At 48.8% G+C, this 22321-nt stretch overlaps 1 protein-coding gene across 5 annotated transcripts in view; it reads left to right on the plus strand.

The window, feature by feature from the left end:
• The first annotated feature begins 381 nt into the window (after window positions 1-381).
• The window catches only part of LOC112266817 (unconventional myosin-Ic-like), a 74731-nt gene continuing 52791 nt past the window's right edge, over window positions 382-22321 (plus strand). Inside the window, exon 1 of one of the 5 annotated variants that reach the window (XM_042297190.1) lies at window positions 382-809. In XM_042297190.1, the coding sequence (XP_042153124.1) occupies window positions 720-809 (90 nt within the window). In that variant the 5' untranslated portion in view covers window positions 382-719. Of the gene's footprint in view, window positions 810-3823; window positions 4268-8216; window positions 8244-22321 lie in introns of those variants that run through there. The other 4 variants (XM_042297186.1, XM_042297185.1, XM_042297189.1 and 1 more) reach the window with 4 other exon arrangements.

The raw sequence follows: 22321 nt of genomic DNA on the forward strand, positions 1-22321 counted from the left end.
TGTGGCGTTTACGCGTGTCTCCCAGTTGTACAAGGGGCTTTACAAGTAGGCCGTCATTGTAGAGAATAATTTGTGACTAAATTACTTGCCTAGTTAAATGTTTTTTAAAAAAGTAATACAAATAGCCGGGGGAAACGTGAGGAGAGAGAAGGTTCCTCTGGTGTTTACCCTGTGAAGGTTGGGAACGTCCGAGACAGGATGCATGGGTCCAGGAGGAAGCCCTGATACCCGGGCCAACACAGAGTGCATTGCGCCACAGCGATCTGGTGTGCAGGGACATCAATTATACTGCGGGGCCGGCTGTGGAAAGAGAGCCTGACACTGTGACCATCAACACATATCCTTTGCCTGCTAAGGGGAAATTCGCATTAGAGCACTCTGAACAGAAGCAGGAAACATCCTTGTGCTTTGACTGTCTTGGCCTCGTTAGATAACTGAGAAAAGAAGCACACATGTAAATCCCTGTATGTGCGGCCAGTAAAATCATATTTTTCTACTTTAGTTTTCATTTTCATTCTTTCTCTTGACAGTGTAACAGAAACTTCCCTATTACTCTCACCGACTTTAAGGGGAGGAATTTTTACAAACGTGCGAGGGGGGGGTTGAATTCATTGCTACGCCGTCAGAAGGACCCGAGTAAGTGGACGGAGGACAGAGAGAGGGAGAGAGCGAGGGATCGAGAAATAGAGAAGGAAAGCGAGAGAGAGAGAGCGACCACGATGGAGCTGAGGATCCAGTTGATCCCTACAGGTGAGATCATCCTGTCCCCTGGGAAGAATGGAGAGAGCTACTGCCACAGCTGCACCAAGGTGAGCCCATCCATTCAACCTGATCACTCCTCATACACTTGAAATAACTAGCTATCCTAGAGTGGGATTTCCCTAGCCTGGTCCTAGATCTGTTCGTGCTTTCTTGCTAACTTTGCCAACCTTGGCAAGACAGCACAAACATCTCTGGGACCAGGCTAGGATCTGCCTGTGTGGAAGTAGAGCTAATGTATCATTTTAGAGGTTCACTGTTCACGGGGAAAAAGTTGTTCACCTTGGCCGCTCACTCTGGTTTTCGCCTGACCACAGGAGGTTGGTGTTACCTTAATTGGGGTGAACAGGCTTGTGGTAATGGTTTCCATGGTTTCCATGTGTTTGATGCCATTCCATTCGCTCTGTTCCAGCCATTATTATGAGCCGTCCTCCCCTCAGCTGCCTCCAAGCGGCTCGACTATGTACGGTAAATTTGTTTGTGCCAAATAGTTGGCTTGACAGAGTGCAATTGATATCATCCTCATTTGATTTTTCCACTCAATGCCCGCAGTCAGAAAACACCTGCTAGGCCATTCATGTTGATTATGCATGCCGGTCCAGCAGAGTGCCAAGTGAAAAAGGTTTACACAGGGCTCATAATGTGCTGTCTACTTCAGTGTGTTTGGAGAGGCGTGAAAACGTCATCCAATGTAAATACAGATTCGGAAAAGTATACAGCAGAAAATGAATGGTGGGAAAGGCAATTTGAATAAACAAATGATAAACAATAAGAAAATCCAAACCAACTGAATGGCCAATTTTGCCACTTAAATAATGATATTAACATAGCACATTATCAATGTAAAGAAGGGTTACATGTTTCCCTATGGAATGGGGATTGCGCAAGTTCCCGGTGAATGTGAGAGAGTGGTGATCGAGCGGGTGGGACTGAGTCTCCAGTTCGGACAATCTAAGGAATGCAGGGTGTGGGGGCTTTAAATCAGACAGCATATGGTGAAACAACAAGGCTGTGCCACAGAAAGCAGTGGAGGTTAAGGGAATGTTGGACTCGTACATAAACCAACTTTGACCAACTTGGATCTTAAGGGATAGATTGAGATCTATAGCGTCCAACCGGTGAGACGTTATTAACGTCATCTGATAAATCTTAGTTTGATCAAGTTCAGTTTGAGCCTCGTGTTGGTTCGGTGAGCAGGAATGGCTAATGACGGGAATGGTACAGAATGTAGGTGAGGAAAAGACAGAACGTGCATCCCAACATTCCACCATGGTCACATCACCCTCTTGTGCCTCTGATTGTGTGTGTGTGAGATTGAACATGTGGACTTGTGAACTGAAGGCACAAGAGTAGTGTACGAGTTAATGAGTAGGCATATCATATACACCATTTTCTCATTCCTTATCGAGAAAGGAACAATGCCCTCTTCCAGTTTCACACAGATTCTGTGGCGAGAGACAGAGACACTCCCTGGAGTACAGTCTGTCTTTCCAATGAACAGGGCCTTGTCAACAGGATACAACCTTTCCTCCCAGCATAATTAAAGCAGAATGAGGAGGGCTAGCAAATCTGGGTGGTGTGTGTGAGAGAGAGAGAGAGAGAGAGTGAGAGAGGTGGGCTACAGTACTGAATCGATCACTACCCCTTCTGGCAGGGGTGCCATATTGCAGTCCATTATCACATAAAGGCAGGCAATTGAACTGCAAAGGTCACCTTCACATGGGAAGCGGTGGTGTAATATGGCACCATTTAAAAATGCTGACAATAATAAAGCAATGCTGACAGTGGACTTTCGTTAAAGTGTACAAGCCTCAGACCTGTAAGCCTACTATGACAGTAGAATGTGCATAATATACTAGAATAACATTAACATATCAATAGCAAATTGTTGAACTTGCTGCCACAGATCTGATTAAAAAGTTGCATGGCGGCCACACCCTTCCCAAGAACCAACCACGCAATGCATGGTAGGACGCGGACAGAAGGTGCAGTGACAGGTCTATTGACAGTAGAGGGGAGAAGAACACTACTAAAGTCAGCGAAGTGAGTTGAATGCCGTCGGCGGTTTTTCTTTTCTCGTTCAGGATTTTCAACGGCATATTCTCACCAGTACAACAATATTTACAGGCACTCTTAACCCATATGTTATTCTTAGGGTAGGAGCTATAGGCAAACATTGAATAGGCTAATCAAAGCAAGGACGTGTGCTCTCACAGTGCAAAATTAGGTTCACACAGGGCTATCCAATGCAAACATTGCATAGACTACTTCCCGTATAGCCTATTTAGTGTTACGCCTGTTGAAAACAGTTTGATGCAAAAACAAATGATACTACTCCTTAAGTCTGTGGGATGGGTCTCGAGAACTTCCTGGTATCTATGCTGCGTTCATAACCAAGTGTGAAGGTAGTATTTACCATATAAGACTGGGGAAAAATCCACTTGAATGCCACTCCAAGTCATACTTGCAAGTGGGAAAGTCGTCTATTGCCCCGTTAATGTGCTAGTCGGAACTAGGAAACTCCGAAATGTCTGACTTGCTAACTGATTGAACGCGGAACATGCATAACTATAACCAGTTAGCATGTGATTGCCGCATATAACTTCTGCGCTCCAACTTCTCCCACTTGCTGACCTCTGTCGTCACCTACTAAGGAAATTACCTTTTGAAAACAGAATTTTCAGTAGTTTACTGTAACAACAAAAAATATATTTTTAAAAGCAATCTATTATATGTTTTTGGAACACGATCATTTGTTTAACAACCATGACCTTTATACGAATATAACGCAATATACCAAATAACAGAGACAAACTTTATACACAGGGGTATACACATTTAAACTAAAATACATAGGCTAAGGTTTCACAGGCATTTAGAATTCACTTTGCTTTTACAAGCATGATAGCTGTTATTTTAGTTCATGGTTAATGCAGCTTGTTGATCATTAGCCACTTGGCGTTTTTTTCAACGAGTTCAAAGCACGTGAATGCATACAATTTATTATTTACGACTTCACAACTGGTAACTACCACGTTCCCAAAATGTTATGAACGCAGCATAAGGGCTGTTGCGTGTTTGAAAGAGGGAGAGGAAATTACTGACATGTTCCACGACTCAACAGGGGACTCAAATACTCAGAATAATATAATAATATTATTTTTTATGGCTTAAAATTACTGCTGTTGTATACTTGAAGTGCACTTGCTAGACAACGCTACTCTTAAAAAAAATAAAAAATAAAGTGTAAAATCATTTGAAATAGGTGAAAAGTGGTGGATAATCTAGGCTACTAAAGCGGTGGAGAAAAAAACCTTCAATAGAATTACAGGCGCCAGATTGTAGTTTCTTGTTGGATCAGTAACGAGGAACCGCTGAAAGGACTGGTCACATCGAGACGGGAGTTGAATCTGGGTTCAACGAGAGACGGAACAGACGGCTGTCTTTTTGTAGCCTACCGGCGAAGAGACATCAGGGCGAAGTAACCCACGACTTCGGCTAATTGAAAGTATGTATATCTTGAGGTACCTTGTTTCGCCCCCGTTTTCTAAACAGGCTGTTACGAAGTTATTTTGTAGCGGGAAGAAGTTTGCGTGCTTCATATTTGTGACAATGTAGCAAGTCGGCGACGAGGCCATCTGGTTTTAACTACTACGACAAGTATTTTAATTCGCCAATGTATGTGATCATGAGGCTATTAGGAGTGGCTGGCAGTCATGCCATGCGTGATGTAACAACTGCCAATTCATTCCCTGTCCTGACTGCCAGCCAGCCACTCCTAATAGCCTCACGATCTCTTATATTGGCGAATTAAAATACTTGTCGTAGTAGTTAAAACCAGATCGTTTGTGTAGTATCACTAAATGGGCTAACTAGACTAAGCTGCCTGGTGGTTTGTGGGTAGCTGTGTGAGTGTCTTGGGTGACCTGGGGTTATGTCAACAGGACTGTGAGTGTCCACCTGTCCAACCACGACTGTATCCAGGCTTGAGATGTGGCATTGCTCTCCACTCACATCTTATGGCTGTGTATATGTGTAGATACAGTACTAAAAACAAATAAACCTGCAGCTTCATCATGGCGATTTTTTTTGTTTGTTTGTTTGTTTGTTCAATTGTTGAGTTAGGCAAGCACTAAAACCAATCAGTGGTGTTGTCAGTACTTTTTTCCCACAACAGAACTTCTTGGGGATATTTTGTCTGCTGTTTAACTGTAGCCAAGACTTTCCATTGGACTAGCTCAGAGGGATGCTGTGATTTTTTAAATTTTCTTTCTTCTTCCCCCCTCCTCCCTAAAAAGAAGTCCTCCCAACAAGGATTCCAGTTTTAGCCCAAGGTAGAATAATTCCGGGGTTGAGCTTTTTCCCAGCTGTCTGCACTCTACGGATATTTAGGCACCTCCCAGCTCTGTCTCACAAAGCTTGAGATTCTGACAGCAGCGTTCACAGAGCCAAATATAACCCTCTGCTTGACCCCACCACATTGTTTGCATAATATCCTTTTTGCATGTATCGCTTTGCCATTGGGCAATTCTGTTTTATGTTATTTAAAGACCCAACCCCCCCACACACACCACCGCAACAGCAAATGCTTTTGTCATCAGCTGCTACATGTGACCAGCCAATATGTGTTGTGTGTGTGAACTCAATGGTGGTGACATGGGCGGCTCTGCGGACCTCGTCTTGTTGTCACAGAACCAGCTGTCGGTGCTGCAGAGCCTTACCCCAGGAGACTTATTGGCTCCACCTGCCTCAGTACCTCGGCCTCTTCCACCTCTAACGGGAAACCCTCAGGGCTTACTACTCGAACTTGGCCAACATGGCTGCCTGGCTGATTGCCCTAAACCATTTCATCATCAACCTCTGACCCCCCCCCCCCACGAAACACTCACCACCAAAGACACCAACACTGCAGTTTGTTGGATTACCTTGTTAGTTGGAACAGATGAACGTTTGTACTAGAGCCTAACGGACAAAGACTGAGACGGGATGAGGAGGGAGATGATGTATTAGAATAGGAAAGCTCTTGGTCAAATGATAAAAGGTCTCGAGAACATTCGCCCAGGCCTTGTGAATTAGTGGACCTAGGGACAGCTTGCATAAGTACTGTACTTTCTCAGTGAGCTATGGTGTCACAGGTGTGGCGTATCACACACATTCTGCCCGGAGTTTGAAAACCAAGCAACCGAGAGATGGGGCATGTCTGGGACACGCTGCCCTGAAAACAGCCACGTCGATGTACTTCTGTGTCATGTTTGATGTTCTGTGTGCACCGCAGGAAGAGTAGCTGCTGCTTTCGCAACAGCTAACGGGGATCCTAATAAACCACCAAATACTGTGGTAGACAGCGAGGCCACACTGATGTTTCACACACCCTGGTAGGAGTGGATCTGCCAACGTTCATGAGTTAGATGAGGAGGACATGGAGTCTGGGCCACAGCCTGTTTCTATTTAAATAGCAAAAGTACATGGTCGTCTAGGAAGGGGAGTGGGGAAGACCGACGGAGACCGTCTGACGGGGGAGATGGTGGGAGAAACCCACTACTTATTGATTTGGGAGCTCCTATGACAAGTCTGAGAGAGCGAGGAGAGCAGTGGGTGAAGAGTGAGGCGCACGGGAGAGAACGTGTTTTGTGTGCTTTTGCTTTTTAGTTTGTTTTTGAGTCTCGCCCGCGTCAACATACTATTGGTCAGACGTCTGAGGTAATGTGTATGAGTGCGGTTTTGGAGAACGAATAAGAGGTGGAGGCCATGCTTGACTTTGGCAGGAGTTCACCGGAGCTGAGTACCATCACCTCAAATGTTCTACTCCTCCAGCTCCTGTTCCTCTTCTAGAATATTAGCTCAAAAGTATTGTGGAGATTCTGCATCTAAATATCAACAGTACCGGAACCCAAAATGAGTTCCGGCACCTATATCAGTCCAAGTCTAGCGTTGGGTTGTTGAGTGTATTTATGGAATGAGTAAGTCTGGTAGAATGCGAGTCTGGTACTGAGTCAATGTAGAGTGCTGCATGAGTCATGAACTGTGCCGGTTGGACGATCTGGAGTTTGTCTACTTTTAGCTGTGGCTTTTCCACCAGAAATGTCCCGGCCTATAAGAAGAGTAGAGGGCCCCGCCCTGCTACCAAGTCTCGCTTCCTATCAGGAGCAAACTAATATCAGACTGGGGAACCCTTCTGGCTCAGTCAAACCTGGATTGTGTTTGTTGTGAGGCACACAGTAACACAGCTTTTCTAAATGATGTGTAACAGAAAAGGAACATGGGCTTTTTGTTATGGGACGGTTTCAGGTACTACCTCAAATCAAATCACATTTTATTTGTCACATACACATGGTTAGCAGATGTTAATGCGAGTGTAGCGAAATGCTTGTGCTTCTAGTTCTGACAATGCAGTAATAACCAACGAGTAATCTAACTAACAATTCCAAAACGACTGTCTTATACACAGTGTAAGGGGATAAAGAATATGTACATAAGGATATATGAATGAGTGATGGTACAGAGCAGCATAGGCAAGATACAGTAGATGATATCGAGTACAGTATATACATATGAGATGAGTATGTAAACAAAGTGGCATAGTTAAAGTGGCTAGTGATACATGTATTACATAAGGATGTAGTCGATGATATAGAGTACAGTATATACGTATACATATGAGATGAATAATGTAGGGTAAGTAACATTATATAAGGTAGCATTGTTTAAAGTGGCTAGTGATATATTTACACCATTTCCCATCTATTCCCATTATTAAAGTGGCTGGAGTTGAGTCAGTGTCAGTGTCAGTGTGTTGGAAACCTGTTTTGTCCAGGTTTCTTTCCGTTTTGTGCCTAGTGAGCATGACTGGTCGAGTATGATGTGTCTCAGAATTCGAGACCTACACTAGCCCCCCTCACACACACACACACACATTCACACTGATAAACCTGACGGACAGGGGTAGAGTGAAGGGCTGTGGGAAGAGAAAGGAAAGGGGTGTGGCTTAGAGATCTGCTTTCCATTGCTAATCCTTCACTTTGTGGTACTTCTGCTCCGTTAAACTAAACATAGGAATTGGTACCAGTTGACCTAGTAAGCCTGTAACATCCCTGGGTATGATGCCATGATTGAATTGTGGTATTATTGCGATATAGGAGTTTAAAAAGCCTTTTATGAATGAACATTTAGTTCATTGTTCACTTTGAGCTCACTGACTGGAGTGCAAAGTCCAACATTTTAGTGATGGTTTGTGCGTGTGTCCTTGTATCGCGATAATCACCACGTCTTCTCTAATAAATGGGCAACACTTGGACGCAATGCCTTCTGCCCAGACTGGAGACTCCTGTAGTTTCAGTGTTGCTTTCAGTCACACTTTACTCAAAGCCTGCACGAACAGGGCTTTATAACCTGCTATAAGCATGTCTGGGACTTCATAACTACTTTTTCTATTAACTTTGTGGCTCGTTGTATTCCAGCCCTCCTGCTCCGCTCAGATGAACGAGGTATGTGCTCACTAAGAAAACGGCCCCTTTCTGTGGTGGATAACCTGTAGCCTTATGGACCTATCACTGTGCACCTGTACCTCGTTGTTGGGCTGTGACGATACCAGTATCGCAATATTTTGTCCATGGCAAAAATGAAAACACGATGCAGACAACTCTTGGGTCCTTTTAAAAACCTGCTGCAGGTACTATATTGCGTGCTTTAACTTGGAAAATACGCGTGACTCTGGGTGACAGCAGAATGATGTTTGTTTCCAATATCAGGGCCGTTTTCCCAAAATGAGTTAAATCCACTTTGTGTTTTGTTTCCTTGCCGCGATACTGGTCTCCTCCCGGCTGTACTTCTTTACCCAATGACTGTACAACACTCATAGCCTGTAAATGGCCCGTGTGTTCCCTCTCTGCTGGCACACCTACCTGTTGTGTCCCACTGTGTCCGTTCCCACACTCTGTGTACCAGCTAGAGCTCTACCTGTCCACTTACCTGTTGTGTCCCACTGTGTTCATTCCCACACTCTGTGTACTAGCTAGAGCTCTAACTGTCCTCCTACCTGTTGTGTCCCACTGTGTCCGTTCCCACACTCTGTGTACCAGCTAGAGCTCTACCTGTTGTGTCCCACTGTGTCCGTTCCCACACTCTGTGTACTAGCTAGAGCTCTACCTGTCCACCTACCTGTTGTGTCCCACTGTGTCCGTTCCCACACTCTGTGTACCAGCTAGAGCTCTACCTGTCCACCTACCTGTTGTGTCCCACTGTGTCCGTTCCCACACTCTGTGTACCAGCTAGAGCCCTACCTGTCCACCTACCTGTTGTGTCCCACTGTGTCCGTTCCCACACTCTGTGTACCAGCTAGAGCCCTACCTGTCCACCTACCTGTTGTGTCCCACTGTGTTTCCCACACTCTGTGTACCAGCTAGAGCCACCTGTTGTGTCCCACCTCTGTGTACCAGTACCAGCTAGAGCCCTACCTGTCCACCTACCTGTTGTGTCCCACTGTGTTCGTTCCCACACTCTGTGTACCAGCTAGAGCTCTACCTGTCCACCTACCTGTTGTGTGTATTGTGGTACTCTGAGAAGCTAACCAGGCATGGATATACCCTGGTCCCAAATCTGTTTTGTGTTGATTTACCAACTCCTCATTGTCATTGTGTCGTCTCGACAAAGAGGTGGCAAACGGATCGGGGACCAGGCTAGCATGGAACGTTGGATACAGTGACTGTACATAAACTTAGTTCCTTTCAGTGTGGTTGCCAACGCTGGGACATTGGCCAGCACCCCCCAGCTCTTCCTGATTGGCCAGCCTGTCAGGCCGCCTGCATGTTAACCTTTGCCCAGGTACACTCCATGACTGCCTGGGCCGTAAGCCGACGGCAAACCCTACCAGGTGTGTCCTTGTGTTGTCCCAACCCTGTACTGTCAATCACTCAACGTGATGTGGGGGGAGGAGGGGTCATCGGAAAACAAATATTCAGGCCAGATGGATTTGTACAGGGCTGCGTTCAGCAGGACACGACGTTGTGGAATGTTTCAGATAAAGGTCACGAGTAAAGATGATGTGATTCCATATGCCAGCTGTCAGAGAGGCATGGTTGTAGCCCGGTCAAGAGGACCGACCGATTCGCTGTGCTCTCACGCGATCAGTCTCCTTCCACCAGTGTAGCATGTTTGTTCTACATCATATATCTGGGGGGGGGTAGTAGTTAAACGAGTAGAAAGTGTCTCCTCTGTCTGTCATGGTAATGGATTGATGAATGTCAACGCAATTACAGTAGAGCCCCTGGATTGGCGAACCCATTAGTCAAACGAGCACAATGAGTTTACCACTGATAGGATCAATTAAATGTAGCGCTCTGAATTAGACAAGGATATTGCAAAGTTCCTCTGCCAGCACCAACAGGCCTCCTTTTATCTCTTCTGATGCATGTAAAATAGACTAGATGTATCACCTGTTGAAACGAGACTTTCCTAAACCTTCCAGTGTACTGTCACATACTCTATGAAATAATAGTTTTTTTTGCTTTTCATTCAGCTGCGACCGCTGTGCGTCTTTCTGTTTCAAGCGGAGCAGGGCGTGATAAGCGCTTGGCCCGGCTGCGAGGGAGAGAGTGAGCGAATGCAAACACTGCCAAGGAGGTTGGGCTTGATAAGAGGAGGTGGAACAAAAATGGAGTGACACCTGGCATCATCTCTTAAGGATCCCTCACCCCCATGGCCTAGGTTTTGCTCCCACTACACACACACACACACACACACACCTCTGTCCGTACAGAACTCCCACGCAAACACACACTATAGCCTCAGCTCACTCTATGGGACACGCAGCGGGACATTCATGTCACACCCAAGTCTACGTCCAGGTTGAGTTTAACTATGTGCTTGGGTGGGTAGCCTGCTTAGTGCACGGGGCGGTTCCTTCAGTGTGATCCACCCGCACGCTGCTGCCTATAGGCCTGTCTCACAATAAGCTCCTGTCAGCAGTCATCTGATCCTCTAACTCTGTCCTGACTGGCCCCTTAGGAGAGGAGCCAGCTAAGCCCTGTGTGTTCAGGCCCTCTCTCTCTCTGCCGTGTGTGTGTGTGTGTGTGTGTGTGAAGGCATCCAGTAATTGGGGGGATGCGTAGAATGAGACGGCGGGGAGGGCGCTCGTCTGTGTGTCATTGTGTTGTCATGATTACAGTGCTGCCTGCTCATTCGTGGGTAGTAATAATACCCAATGACCTGCCACAGAGACGTGTGTGGAAAGATATGTGTGTGTGTCATTGCCTCAGCTGTTGTCTGTGTATTGTCATCTAAGCAGCCTGACCCCTGACTCTGCTCTGTGGCTGGTTGGGGACAAGATTCCAGAGATGTTGCAATGTGAAGTGCGTTTGTCCCCAGACTGTTGAGAGCTTCCGTTTGGGAAAGGGGCTGTGTTTGCTTATGCCTGCTCCGTGGGGGCCTCTGTTTAAGCCCAGTTCCAAGTCTGAAGTTTCATCAGTCCTAGATTTATCGCAAAGTCAAACCACACACCAACTCGCATCATATGGTGGGTTTAATTACAATTCTCCCTTCTGCAAAGCCTTTATCTAGTGTGTGTGTGTGGTGTCATTGCTTTGGACAATATGGATACTCTAGTATTGAACCATATTCACAAAGCAGCTCTGAGTAGGAATGCTGATCTAGGATCAGTTTTGCCTTTCAAATCATGTTGAATGAGAGGGGACCTGATCGTAGATCAGGACTCTTACTCAGATACCCTGCATGAGTACGGGCCCTGCTCTGTTAGGCTCCCGTCCCCTTGTCTCTAGGCTCCCGTCCCCTTGTCCCTGGGCTCCCGTCCCCTTGTCCCTGGGCTCCCGTCCCCTTGTCCCTAGGCTCCTGTCCTATATGTTCCTATGAGCAGCCTAGCGATAGTCGGAGTCTGTTTGTCTGGGCGTGGCCGTGTGTGCTGCATGTCTGGCACCGTCTGCAGCTGGGAGTCAATGCGGTATGTTGTAACAGTGTTTTGGTTAGAGAAGTGAGGAGAAATGGCAGATATATGTGCGGGGGGAATTTGTTCTGTCATTTTGATATGCTGTAGGATAGATCTAGTGCCGGAGAGGAGTAGAGGGAATTGGTTCTGTCGTTTTGATATGCTGTAGGATAGATCTAGTGCCGGAGAGGAGTAGAGGGAATTGGTTCTGTCGTTTTGATATGCTGTAGGATAGATCTAGTGCCGGAGAGGAGTAGAGGGAATTGGTTCTGTCGTTTTGATATGCTGTAGGATAGATCTAGTGCCGGAGAGGAGTAGAGGGAATTGGTTCTGTCGTTTTGATATGCTGTAGGATAGATCTAGTGCCGGAGAGGAGTAGAGGGAATTGGTTCTGTCGTTTTGATATGCTGTAGGATAGATCTAGTGCCGGAGAGGAGTAGAGGGAATTGGTTCTGTCGTTTTGATATGCTGTAGGATAGATCTAGTGCCGGAGAGGAGTAGAGGGAATTGGACAGAGGATTTTTGGCAGCGGTATGCCAAATCCGTTCTGTAGTCCTTTGTTGGGGCAGCAGTGCAGGTGTTACCGGTGTCGGATCGGCACGAGAAGCCACACAGAGGGAACAGGAAAGGCAGAGTTAGACATTCTGACAACTCGCCCCAAGTGCTTCTGATTCCCTCCGTTTACAGTGGATCTGTGACAGTAAGCAAAGCATAAACATCTCTAAACACGACCTTTCACCCTGCGCTGCCGGAGAGGAAGGAAATGTCCTTGCTCCCTCGCATATTTAGCTCGGGGAGGATGGAGGGACAAGGAAAAGGGGAGTGGAGGAGTTGAGGAAAGGGCGTGTTGCCAGTATTGGTATTCGATCGCTATAGATGAGAGGGAGCGTAGATGACCAGGGATGGAAGCGTGTATGTAAACTGCACTTCATACCCTTCAGCCTGCTGCCTGCTGCCGGTAGCGGGTGCTGCCCATATAAGGCCGTGTGGGTATAAATAAGCCTGAGAGGGCCCCTTTAGCCTGGAGGAGGAGACCAGGGAGGGAGGACTGGCTCATCTGCCCTATTTGTACTGTACTTTATGAGTTCCAGCTGGTGTGCACGGCAGTCTCCCAGATATTGAGACGGGGACAAAAGACATGGTGAAAGGCTGTTGGGAGGTCCTCCTACTGCGAGTCTCAGCTCGCCCCTGTTGACTCCAAAGGCTTGTTTGCTGTGTGTGTGAGAGTGAGAGAAATTGCCTTTGTTGGTGTATTTGCCATTGACCTGTTGTGCTGAGGCCAGGGTCAGACTCGCCTCAACTGAGATGATCAGTGGGGGAAAGGTGGTGGTTAATCACTTGTCCCCGAGGATCAGTTTAGCAGTGTAGCCTCTAAACCAGGAAGCTGATCCCAGACCAGGGTGTGGCCTTATTGCGAGGTACACGGCTGCCCCCTTCACCTCGCCCGCACAGAGGAATCTCCACTGATAGTTTTAGAGACTGCTTGTGTGTGTGTGTGTGTGTGTGTGTGTGCGCTGAAACCACTTCCTCCTCCTCATTTCTGCTGTGGTGATGGAGAGAGGGAGAGGAGGGCTAGTCCGGTTCAGCTGGTTGGCTGGGTTCACGTCTTTATGGAATACCGGAGACACTTCAGGAAGTGCCTGCACGGCACAAAGTGCTGGCTCCGCAGAAAAGCAGTGTGTGTGTGTGTGTGTGTGGCAGGGTGTCTCTTGGCGAGACGGAGAGGCAATCAGATGTGCAGACTGTGTGCGCGGCCTGTTTGCTTCCCGTTACCTGAGCAAGCGAGCTGCCGTAACATTGCTTTGTCCAACTATCCTTGGTGATCAGATGAACGTCGGCGGCGGCGGTAGAATCCTCTGCAGAGAGGTACCTGGGGGCTGGGAATGGGCCCCCTGTGTACTGTAGGTGCAGTACATTTTGCTGATGTTCCCAGGTGATGGACAAGGCTTCTTTTTATTCTGTCCTGCAGATGAGCAGCGTCACACTGGTGAACCAATAGTCACGTCCCTTCTGTCGCACAGTGGGACCTGCCTCGTGATCTTCGTTCCTGGTTTGTTTGTTTCCCGTGTTTTATCTGCTCTGTCCAATACTTTTCCGTGTGCATAACGAGCTCCCTCAGAGGAGGCTGGTGGGGGACTGCGCTTGTGGGGACTTTCGTGCTCCAGGTCCGCTGCCTCCGACAGCAGATGCTCTGTACTAGACAGTCGCTCAGGCTTGTCGGGCCTGTTCACCGTGGAAACATCTTCTCTCTCTGCTGTGTATGGGAAAAGTAGACGGCAACAGCACACTCACACCCCGGTGTCCCCACAATGATTCACAAGACCCAGAGACCCAGAGGGGCACAGCGAGTCAGAGGGAGAAACCCGTCAGTTTGAGTGTATTTGTGGGTGAGTCTGCAAGCCACCTCCGTGTCAATATTACACTGAGTCACCAGAGAGACAGCGTTATGCCATGACAGAGTATGAGCTCATCAGCATCCTCTCTGACCACACTGAGGCTACAGCTCTCTGAGTTTCCCCTCTTGCTCACCGTCTTTTGTCTCCTCTTCAATCTCTCTGTTGCTCTCTCTCTCTGTTGCTCTCCCCTCTCTCTCTGTTGCTCTCCCCTCTCTCTCTGTTGCTCTCACTCTCTGTTGCTCTCACTCTCTGTTGCTCTCTCTCTCTGTTGCTCTCTCTCTCTGTTGCTCTCTCTCTCTGTTGCTCTCTCTCTCTGTTGCTCTCTCTCTCTGTTGCTCTCTCTCTCTGTTGCTCTCTCTCTCTGTTGCTCTCTCTCTCTGTTGCTCTCTCTCTCTGTTGCTCTCTCTCTCTGTTGCTCTCTCTCTCTGTTGCTCTCTCTCTCTGTTGCTCTCTCTCTCTGTTGCTCTCTCTCTCTGTTGCTCTCTCTCTCTGTTGCCCTACTCTCTCTGTTGCTCTCCCTCTCGCTCTCCTCTCTCTCTCGCTCTCCTCTCTCTTGCTCTCCTCTCTCTCTCGCTCTCCTCTCTCTCGCTCTCTGTTGCTCTCCTCTCTCTCTCTCTCTCTGTTGCTCTCCTCTCTCTCTCTCTCTCTGTTGCTCTCCTCTCTCTCTCTCTCTCTGTTGCTCTCCTCTCTCTCTCTCTCTCTGTTGCTCTCCTCTCTCTCTCTCTCTCTGTTGCTCTCCTCTCTCTCTCTCTCTCTCTCTCTGTTGCGCTCCTCTCTCTCTCTCTCTCTGTTGCTCTCCTCTCTCTCTCTCTCTCTCTGTTGCTCTTCTCTCTCTGTTGCTCTTCTCTCTGTTGCTCTTCTCTCTGTTGCTCTTCTCTCTGTTGCTCTCTCTCTCTCTCTCTCTGTTGCTCTCCTCTCTCTCTCTCTCTGTTGCTCTCCTCTCTCTCTCTCTCTGTTGCTCTCCTCTCTCTCTCTCTCTGTTGCTCTCTCTCTCTCTCTCTGTTGCTCTCCTCTCTCTCTCTCTCTCTGTTGCTCTCCTCTCTCTCTCTCTCTCTGTTGCTCTCCTCTCTCTCTCTCTCTCTGTTGCTCTCCTCTCTCTCTCTCTCTCTGTTGCTCTCTCTCTCTCTCTCTCTCTGTTGCTCTCTCTCTCTCTCTCTCTCTCTGTTGCTCTCCTCTCTCTCTCTCTCTCTGTTGCTCTCCTCTCTCTCTCTCTCTCTGTTGCTCTCCTCTCTCTCTCTCTCTCTGTTGCTCTCCTCTCTCTCTCTCTCTCTGTTGCTCTCCTCTCTCTCTCTGTTGCTCTCCTCTCTCTCTCTGTTGCTCTCCTCTCTCTCTCTGTTGCTCTCCTCTCTCTCTCTGTTGCTCTCCTCTCTCTCTCTCTCTCTGTTGCTCTCCTCTCTCTCTCTCTCTCTGTTGCTCTCCTCTCTCTCTCTGTTGCTCTCTCTCTCTCTCTGTTGCTCTCCCTCTCTCTCTCTCTCTCTCTGTTGCTCTCTCTCTCTCTCTCTCTCTGTTGCTCTCTCTCTCTCTCTCTCTCTCTGTTGCTCTCCTCTCTCTCTCTCTCTCTCTGTTGCTCTCCTCTCTCTCTCTCTCTCTCTGTTGCTCTCTCTCTCTCTCTCTCTCTCTCTGTTGCTCTCCTCTCTCTCTCTCTCTGTTGCTCTCTCTCTCTGTTGCTCTCTCTCTCTGTTGCTCTCTCTCTCTGTTGCTCTCTCTCTCTGTTGCTCTCTCTCTCTGTTGCTCTCTCTCTCTGTTGCTCTCTCTCTCTGTTGCTCTCTCTCTCTGTTGCTCTCTCTCTCTGTTGCCCTACTCTCTCTGTTGCCCTACTCTCTCTGTTGCTCTCCCTCTCGCTCTCCTCTCTCTCTCGCTCTCCTCTCTCTTGCTCTCCTCTCTCTCTCGCTCTCCTCTCTCTCGCTCTCTGTTGCTCCTCTCTCTCTCTCTCTCTGTTGCTCTCCTCTCTCTCTCTCTCTCTGTTGCTCTCCTCTCTCTCTCTCTCTCTGTTGCTCTCCTCTCTCTCTCTCTCTCTGTTGCTCTCCTCTCTCTCTCTGTTGCTCTCCTCTCTCTCTCTGTTGCTCTCCTCTCTCTCTCTGTTGCTCTCCTCTCTCTCTCTCTCTCTGTTGCTCTCCTCTCTCTCTCTCTCTCTGTTGCTCTCCTCTCTCTCTCTGTTGCTCTCTCTCTCTCTCTGTTGCTCTCCTCTCTCTCTCTGTTGCTCTCCTCTCTCTCTCTCTCTCTCTGTTGCTCTCTCTCTCTCTCTCTCTCTCTCTGTTGCTCTCCTCTCTCTCTCTCTCTCTCTGTTGCTCTCCTCTCTCTCTCTCTCTCTCTGTTGCTCTCCTCTCTCTCTCTCTCTCTGTTGCTCTCCTCTCTCTCTCTCTCTCTGTTGCTCTCTCTCTCTGTTGCTCTCTCTCTCTGTTGCTCTCTCTCTCTGTTGCTCTCTCTCTCTGTTGCTCTCTCTCTCTGTTGCTCTCTCTCTCTGTTGCTCTCTCTCTCTGTTGCTCTCTCTCTCTGTTGCTCTCTCTCTCTGTTGCTCTCTCTCTCTGTTGCCCTACTCTCTCTGTTGCCCTCTCTCTCTGTTGCTCTCCCTCTCGCTCTCCTCTCTCTCTCGCTCTCCTCTCGCTCTCCTCTCTCTCTCGCTCTCCTCTCTCTCGCTCTCTCCTCTCTCTCTCTGTTGCTCTTCTCTCTCTGTTGCTCTTCTCTCTCTTGCTCTCCCCTCTCTCTCTCTCTGTTGCTCTCCTCTCTCTCTCTCTGTTGCTCTCCTCTCTCTCTCTCTCTCTCTGTTGCTCTCCTCTCTCTCTCTCTCTCTCTCTGTTGCTCTCTCTCTCTCTCTCTCTCTCTCTGTTGCTCTCCTCTCTCTCTCTCTCTCTCTGTTGCTCTCCTCTCTCTCTCTCTCTCTGTTGCTCTCTCTCTCTCTCTCTCTCTGTTGCTCTCTCTCTCTCTCTCTCTCTCTGTTGCTCTCCTCTCTCTCTCTCTCTCTCTCTGTTGCTCTCCTCTCTCTCTCTCTCTCTCTGTTGCTCTCCTCTCTCTCTCTCTCTCTCTCTCTGTTGCTCTCCTCTCTCTCTCTCTCTCTCTCTCTGTTGCTCTCCCTCTCTCTCTCTCTCTCTCTGTTGCTCTCTCTCTCTCTCTCTCTCTCTGTTGCTCTCCTCTCTCTCTCTCTCTCTCTGTTGCTCTCCTCTCTCTCTCTCTCTCTGTTGCTCTCTCTCTCTGTTGCTCTCTCTCTCTGTTGCTCTCTCTCTCTGTTGCTCTCTCTCTCTGTTGCTCTCTCTCTCTGTTGCTCTCTCTCTCTGTTGCCCTACTCTCTCTGTTGCCCTACTCTCTCTGTTGCTCTCCCTCTCGCTCTCCTCTCTCTCTCGCTCTCCTCTCTCTTGCTCTCCTCTCTCTCTCGCTCTCCTCTCTCTCGCTCTCTGTTGCTCTCCTCTCTCTCTCTCTCTCTCTGTTGCTCTCTCTCTCTGTTGCTCTCTCTCTCTCTCTCTCTCTGTTGCTCTCCTCTCTCTCTCTCTCTGTTGCTCTCCTCTCTCTCTCTCTCTCTCTGTTGCTCCTCTCTCTCTCTCTCTCTCTCTGTTGCTCTCCTCTCTCTCTCTCTCTCTCTGTTGCTCTCTCTCTCTCTCTCTCTCTGTTGCTCTCCTCTCTCTCTCTCTCTCTCTGTTGCTCTCCTCTCTCTCTCTCTCTCTCTGTTGCTCTCCTCTCTCTCTCTCTCTCTCTGTTGCTCTCTCTCTCTCTCTCTCTCTCTCTGTTGCTCTCCTCTCTCTCTCTCTCTCTGTTGCTCTCTCTCTCTGTTGCTCTCTCTCTCTGTTGCTCTCTCTCTCTGTTGCTCTCTCTCTCTGTTGCTCTCTCTCTCTGTTGCTCTCTCTCTCTCTCTCTCTGTTGCTCTCCCTTCGCTCTCCTCTCTCTCTCGCTCTCCTCTCTCTTGCTCTCTCTCTCTCTCGCTCTCCTCTCTCTCGCTCTCTGTTGCTCTCTCTCTCTCTCTCTCTGTTGCTCTCCTCTCTCTCTCTCTCTCTCTGTTGCTCTCCTCTCTCTCTCTCTCTCTGTTGCTCTCCTCTCTCTCTCTCTCTCTGTTGCTCTCTCTCTCTCTCTCTTCTGTTGCTCTCTCTCTCTCTCTCTCTCTCTCTGTTGCTCTGTTCTCTCTCTCTCTCTCTCTCTCTCTGTTGCTCTCTCTCTCTCTCTCTCTCTGTTGCTCTCTCTCTCTCTCTCTCTCTCTGTTGCTCTCCTCTCTCTCTCTCTCTCTCTGTTGCTCTCCTCTCTCTCTCTCTCTGTTGCTCTCCTCTCTCTCTCTCTCTCTCTCTGTTGCTCTCTCTCTCTCTCTCTCTCTCTCTCTGTTGCTCTCTCTCTCTCTGTTCTCTCCTCTCTCTCTCTGTTGCTCTCTCTCTCTCTCTCTCTCTCTCTCTCTCTCTCTCTCTCTGTTGCTCTCTCTCTCTCTCTCTCTCTCTCTCTCTCTGTTGCTCTCCTCTCTCTCTCTCTCTCTCTCTCTCTCTGTTGCTCTCCTCTCTCTCTCTCTCTCTCTCCTCTGTTGCTCTCTCTCTCTCTCTCTCTCTCTCTCTCTCTGTTGCTCTCTCTCTCTCTCTCTCTCTCTCTGTTGCTCTCCTCTCTCTCTCTCTCTCTCTCTGTTGCTCTCCTCTCTCTCTCTCTCTCTCTGTTGCTCCTCTCTCTCTCTCTCTCTCTCTCTGTTGCTCTCCTCTCTCTCTCTCTCTCTCTCTCTGTTGCTCTCTCTCTCTCTCTCTCTCTCTCTCTCTGTTGCTCTCTCTCTCTCTCTCTCTCTCTGTTGCTCTCCTCTCTCTCTCTCTCTCTCTGTTGCTCTCTCTCTCTCTCTCTCTGTTGCTCTCCCTCTCTCTCTCTGTTGCTCTCCTCTCTCTCTCTCTCTCTCTGTTGCTCTCCTCTCTCTCTCTGTTGCTCTCCTCTCTCTCTCTCTCTCTCTCTCTCTCTGTTGCTCTCTCTCTCTCTCTCTGTTGCTCTCCTCTCTGTTGCTCTCCTCTCTCTCTCTCTCTCTCTGTTGCTCTCCTCTCTCTCTCTCTCTGTTGCTCTCCTCTCTCTCTGTTGCTCTCCTCTCTCTCTCTCTCTCTCTCTCTCTGTTGCTCTCCTCTCTCTCTCTCTCTCTCTCTCTCTGTTGCTCGCCTCTCTCTCTGTTGCTCGCCTCTCTCTCTCTCTCTCTCTCTCTCTCTGTTGCTCTCCTCTCTCTCTCTCTGTTGCTCTCCTCTCTCTCTCTCTCTCTCTCTCTCTGTTGCTCTCCTCTCTCTCTCTCTGTTGCTCTCCTCTCTCTCTCTCTCTCTCTGTTGCTCTCCTCTCTCTCTCTCTCTCTCTCTCTCTCTGTTGCTCTCCTCTCTCTCTCTCTCTCTCTGTTGCTCTCCTCTCTCTCTCTCTCTCTCTCTGTTGCTCTCCTCTCTCTCTCTCTCTCTCTCTGTTGCTCTCCTCTCTCTCTCTCTCTCTCTGTTGCTCTCCTCTCTCTCTCTCTCTCTCTCTGTTGCTCTCTCTCTCTCTCTCTCTCTGTTGCTCTCCTCTCTGTTGCTCTCCTCTCTCTCTCTCTCTCTGTTGCTCTCCTCTCTCTCTCTCTTTGTTGCTCTCCTCTCTCTCTCCCTCTCTCTCTGTTGCTCTCCTCTCTCTCCTCTCTCTCTCTGTTGCTCTCCTCTCTCTCTCTCTCTCTCTGTTGCTCTCCTCTCTCTCTCTCTCTCTCTGTTGCTCTCCTCTCTCTCTCTCTCTCTCTGTTGCTCTCTCTCTCTCTCTCTCTCTCTGTTGCTCTCCTCTCTCTCTCTCTCTCTCTGTTGCTCTCTCTCTCTCTCTCTCTCTCTGTTGCTCTCTCTCTCTCTCTCTCTCTGTTGCTCTCCTCTCTCTCTCTCTCTCTCTCTGTTGCTCTCTCTCTCTCTCTCTCTCTCTCTGTTGCTCTCCTCTCTCTCTCTCTCTCTCTGTTGCTCTCTCTCTCTCTCTCTCTCTCTGTTGCTCTCCTCTCTCTCTCTCTCTCTCTGTTGCTCTCCTCTCTCTCTCTCTCTCTCTCTCTCTGTTCTCTCTCTCTCTCTCTCTGTTGCTCTCTCTCTCTCTCTCTCTCTCTGTTGCTCTTCTCTCTCTGTTGCTCTTCTCTCTGTTGCTCTCTCTCTGTTGCTCTTCTCTCTGTTGCTCTCCTCTCTCTCTCTCTCTGTTGCTCTCTCTCTCTCTCTGTTGCTCTCTCTCTCTCTCTCTCTGTTGCTCTCTCTCTCTCTCTCTGTTGCTCTCCTCTCTCTCTCTCTGTTGCTCTCCTCTCTCTCTCTCTCTGTTGCTCTCCTCTCTCTCTCTCTCTCTGTTGTTCTCCTCTCTCTCTCTCTCTCTGTTGCTCTCCTCTCTCTCTCTCTCTCTGTTGCTCTCCTCTCTCTCTCTCTCTCTGTTGCTCTCCTCTCTCTCTCTCTCTGTTGCTCTCTCCTCTCTCTCTCTCTCTCTGTTGCTCTCTCTCTGTTGCTCTCCCTCTCTCTCTCTCTCTGCTTGCTCTCCTCTCTCTCTCTCTCTCTGTTGCTCTCCTCTCTCTCTGTTGCTCTCCTCTCTCTCTCTGTTGCTCTCCTCTCTCTCTCTGTTGCTCTCTCTCTCTCTCTCTGTTGCTCTCCTCTCTCTCTCTCTCTCTGTTGCTCTCCTCTCTCTCTCTCTCTCTGTTGCTCTCCTCTCTCTCTGTTGCTCTCCTCTCTCTCTCTGTTGCTCTCCTCTCTCTCTCTCTCTCTCTGTTGCTCTCCTCTCTCTCTCTCTCTCTCTGTTGCTCTCCTCTCTCTCTCTCTCTCTCTGTTGCTCTCTCTCTCTCTCTCTCTCTCTCTGTTGCTCTCCTCTCTCTCTCTCTCTCTCTGTTGCTCTCCTCTCTCTCTCTCTCTCTCTGTTGCTCTCTCTCTCTCTCTCTCTCTGTTGCTCTCTCTCTCTGTTGCTCTCTCTCTCTGTTGCTCTCTCTCTCTGTTGCTCTCTCTCTCTGTTGCTCTCTCTCTCTGTTGCTCTCTCTCTCTGTTGCTCTCTCTCTCTGTTGCTCTCTCTCTCTGTTGCTCTCTCTCTCTGTTGCCCTCTCTCTCTGTTGCCCTCTCTCTCTGTTGCTCTCCCTCTCGCTCTCTCTCTCTCTCGCTCTCCTCTCTCTTGCTCTCCTCTCTCTCTCTCTCTCTCTCTCTCGCTCTCTGTTGCTCTCCTCTCTCTCTCTCTCTCTGTTGCTCTCTCTCTCTCTCTCTCTCTGTTGCTCTCCTCTCTCTCTCTCTCTCTCTGTTGCTCTCCTCTCTCTCTCTCTCTCTCTCTGTTGCTCTCTCTCTCTGTTGCTCTCCTCTCTCTCTCTGTTGCTCTCCTCTCTCTCTCTGTTGCTCTCCTCTCTCTGTTGCTCTCTCTCTCTCTCTGTTGCTCTCCTCTCTCTCTCTCTCTGTTGCTCTCCTCTCTCTCTCTCTCTCTGTTGCTCTCTCTCTCTCTCTGTTGCTCTCTCTCTCTCTCTCTGTTGCTCTCTCTCTCTCTCTGTTGCTCTCCCTCTCTCTCTCTCTCTGTTGCTCTCCTCTCTCTCTCTCTCTCTCTCTGTTGCTCTCCTCTCTCTCTCTCTCTCTCTGTTGCTCTCCTCTCTCTCTCTCTCTCTCTGTTGCTCTCCTCTCTCTCTCTCTCTCTCTCTGTTGCTCTCTCTCTCTCTCTCTCTCTCTGTTGCTCTCTCTCTCTGTTGCTCTCTCTCTCTGTTGCTCTCTCTCTCTGTTGCTCTCTCTCTCTGTTGCTCTCTCTCTGTTGCTCTCTCTCTCTGTTGCTCTCTCTCTCTCTGTTGCTCTCTCTCTCTGTTGCTCTCTCTCTCTGTTGCTCTCTCTCTCTGTTGCCCTACTCTCTCTGTTGCCCTACTCTCTCTGTTGCTCTCCCTCTCGCTCTCCTCTCTCTCTCGCTCTCCTCTCTCTTGCTCTCCTCTCTCTCTGCTCTCCTCTCTCTCGCTCTCTGTTGCTCTCCTCTCTCTCTCTCTCTCTGTTGCTCTCTCTCTCTCTCTCTCTCTGTTGCTCTCCTCTCTCTCTCTCTCTCTGTTGCTCTCCTCTCTCTCTCTCTCTCTCTGTTGCTCTCCTCTCTCTCTCTCTCTCTCTGTTGCTCTCCTCTCTCTCTCTCTCTCTCTGTTGCTCTCTCTCTCTCTCTCTCTCTCTGTTGCTCTCCTCTCTCTCTCTCTCTCTCTGTTGCTCTCCTCTCTCTCTCTCTCTCTGTTGCTCTCTCTCTCTCTCTCTCTCTGTTGCTCTCCTCTCTCTCTCTCTCTCTCTCTGTTGCTCTCTCTCTCTCTCTCTCTCTCTGTTGCTCTCCTCTCTCTCTCTCTCTCTCT

This window comes from Oncorhynchus tshawytscha, linkage group LG14 (genome assembly GCF_018296145.1).
Source record: "Oncorhynchus tshawytscha isolate Ot180627B linkage group LG14, Otsh_v2.0, whole genome shotgun sequence".
Lineage (NCBI taxonomy): Eukaryota > Metazoa > Chordata > Actinopteri > Salmoniformes > Salmonidae > Oncorhynchus > Oncorhynchus tshawytscha.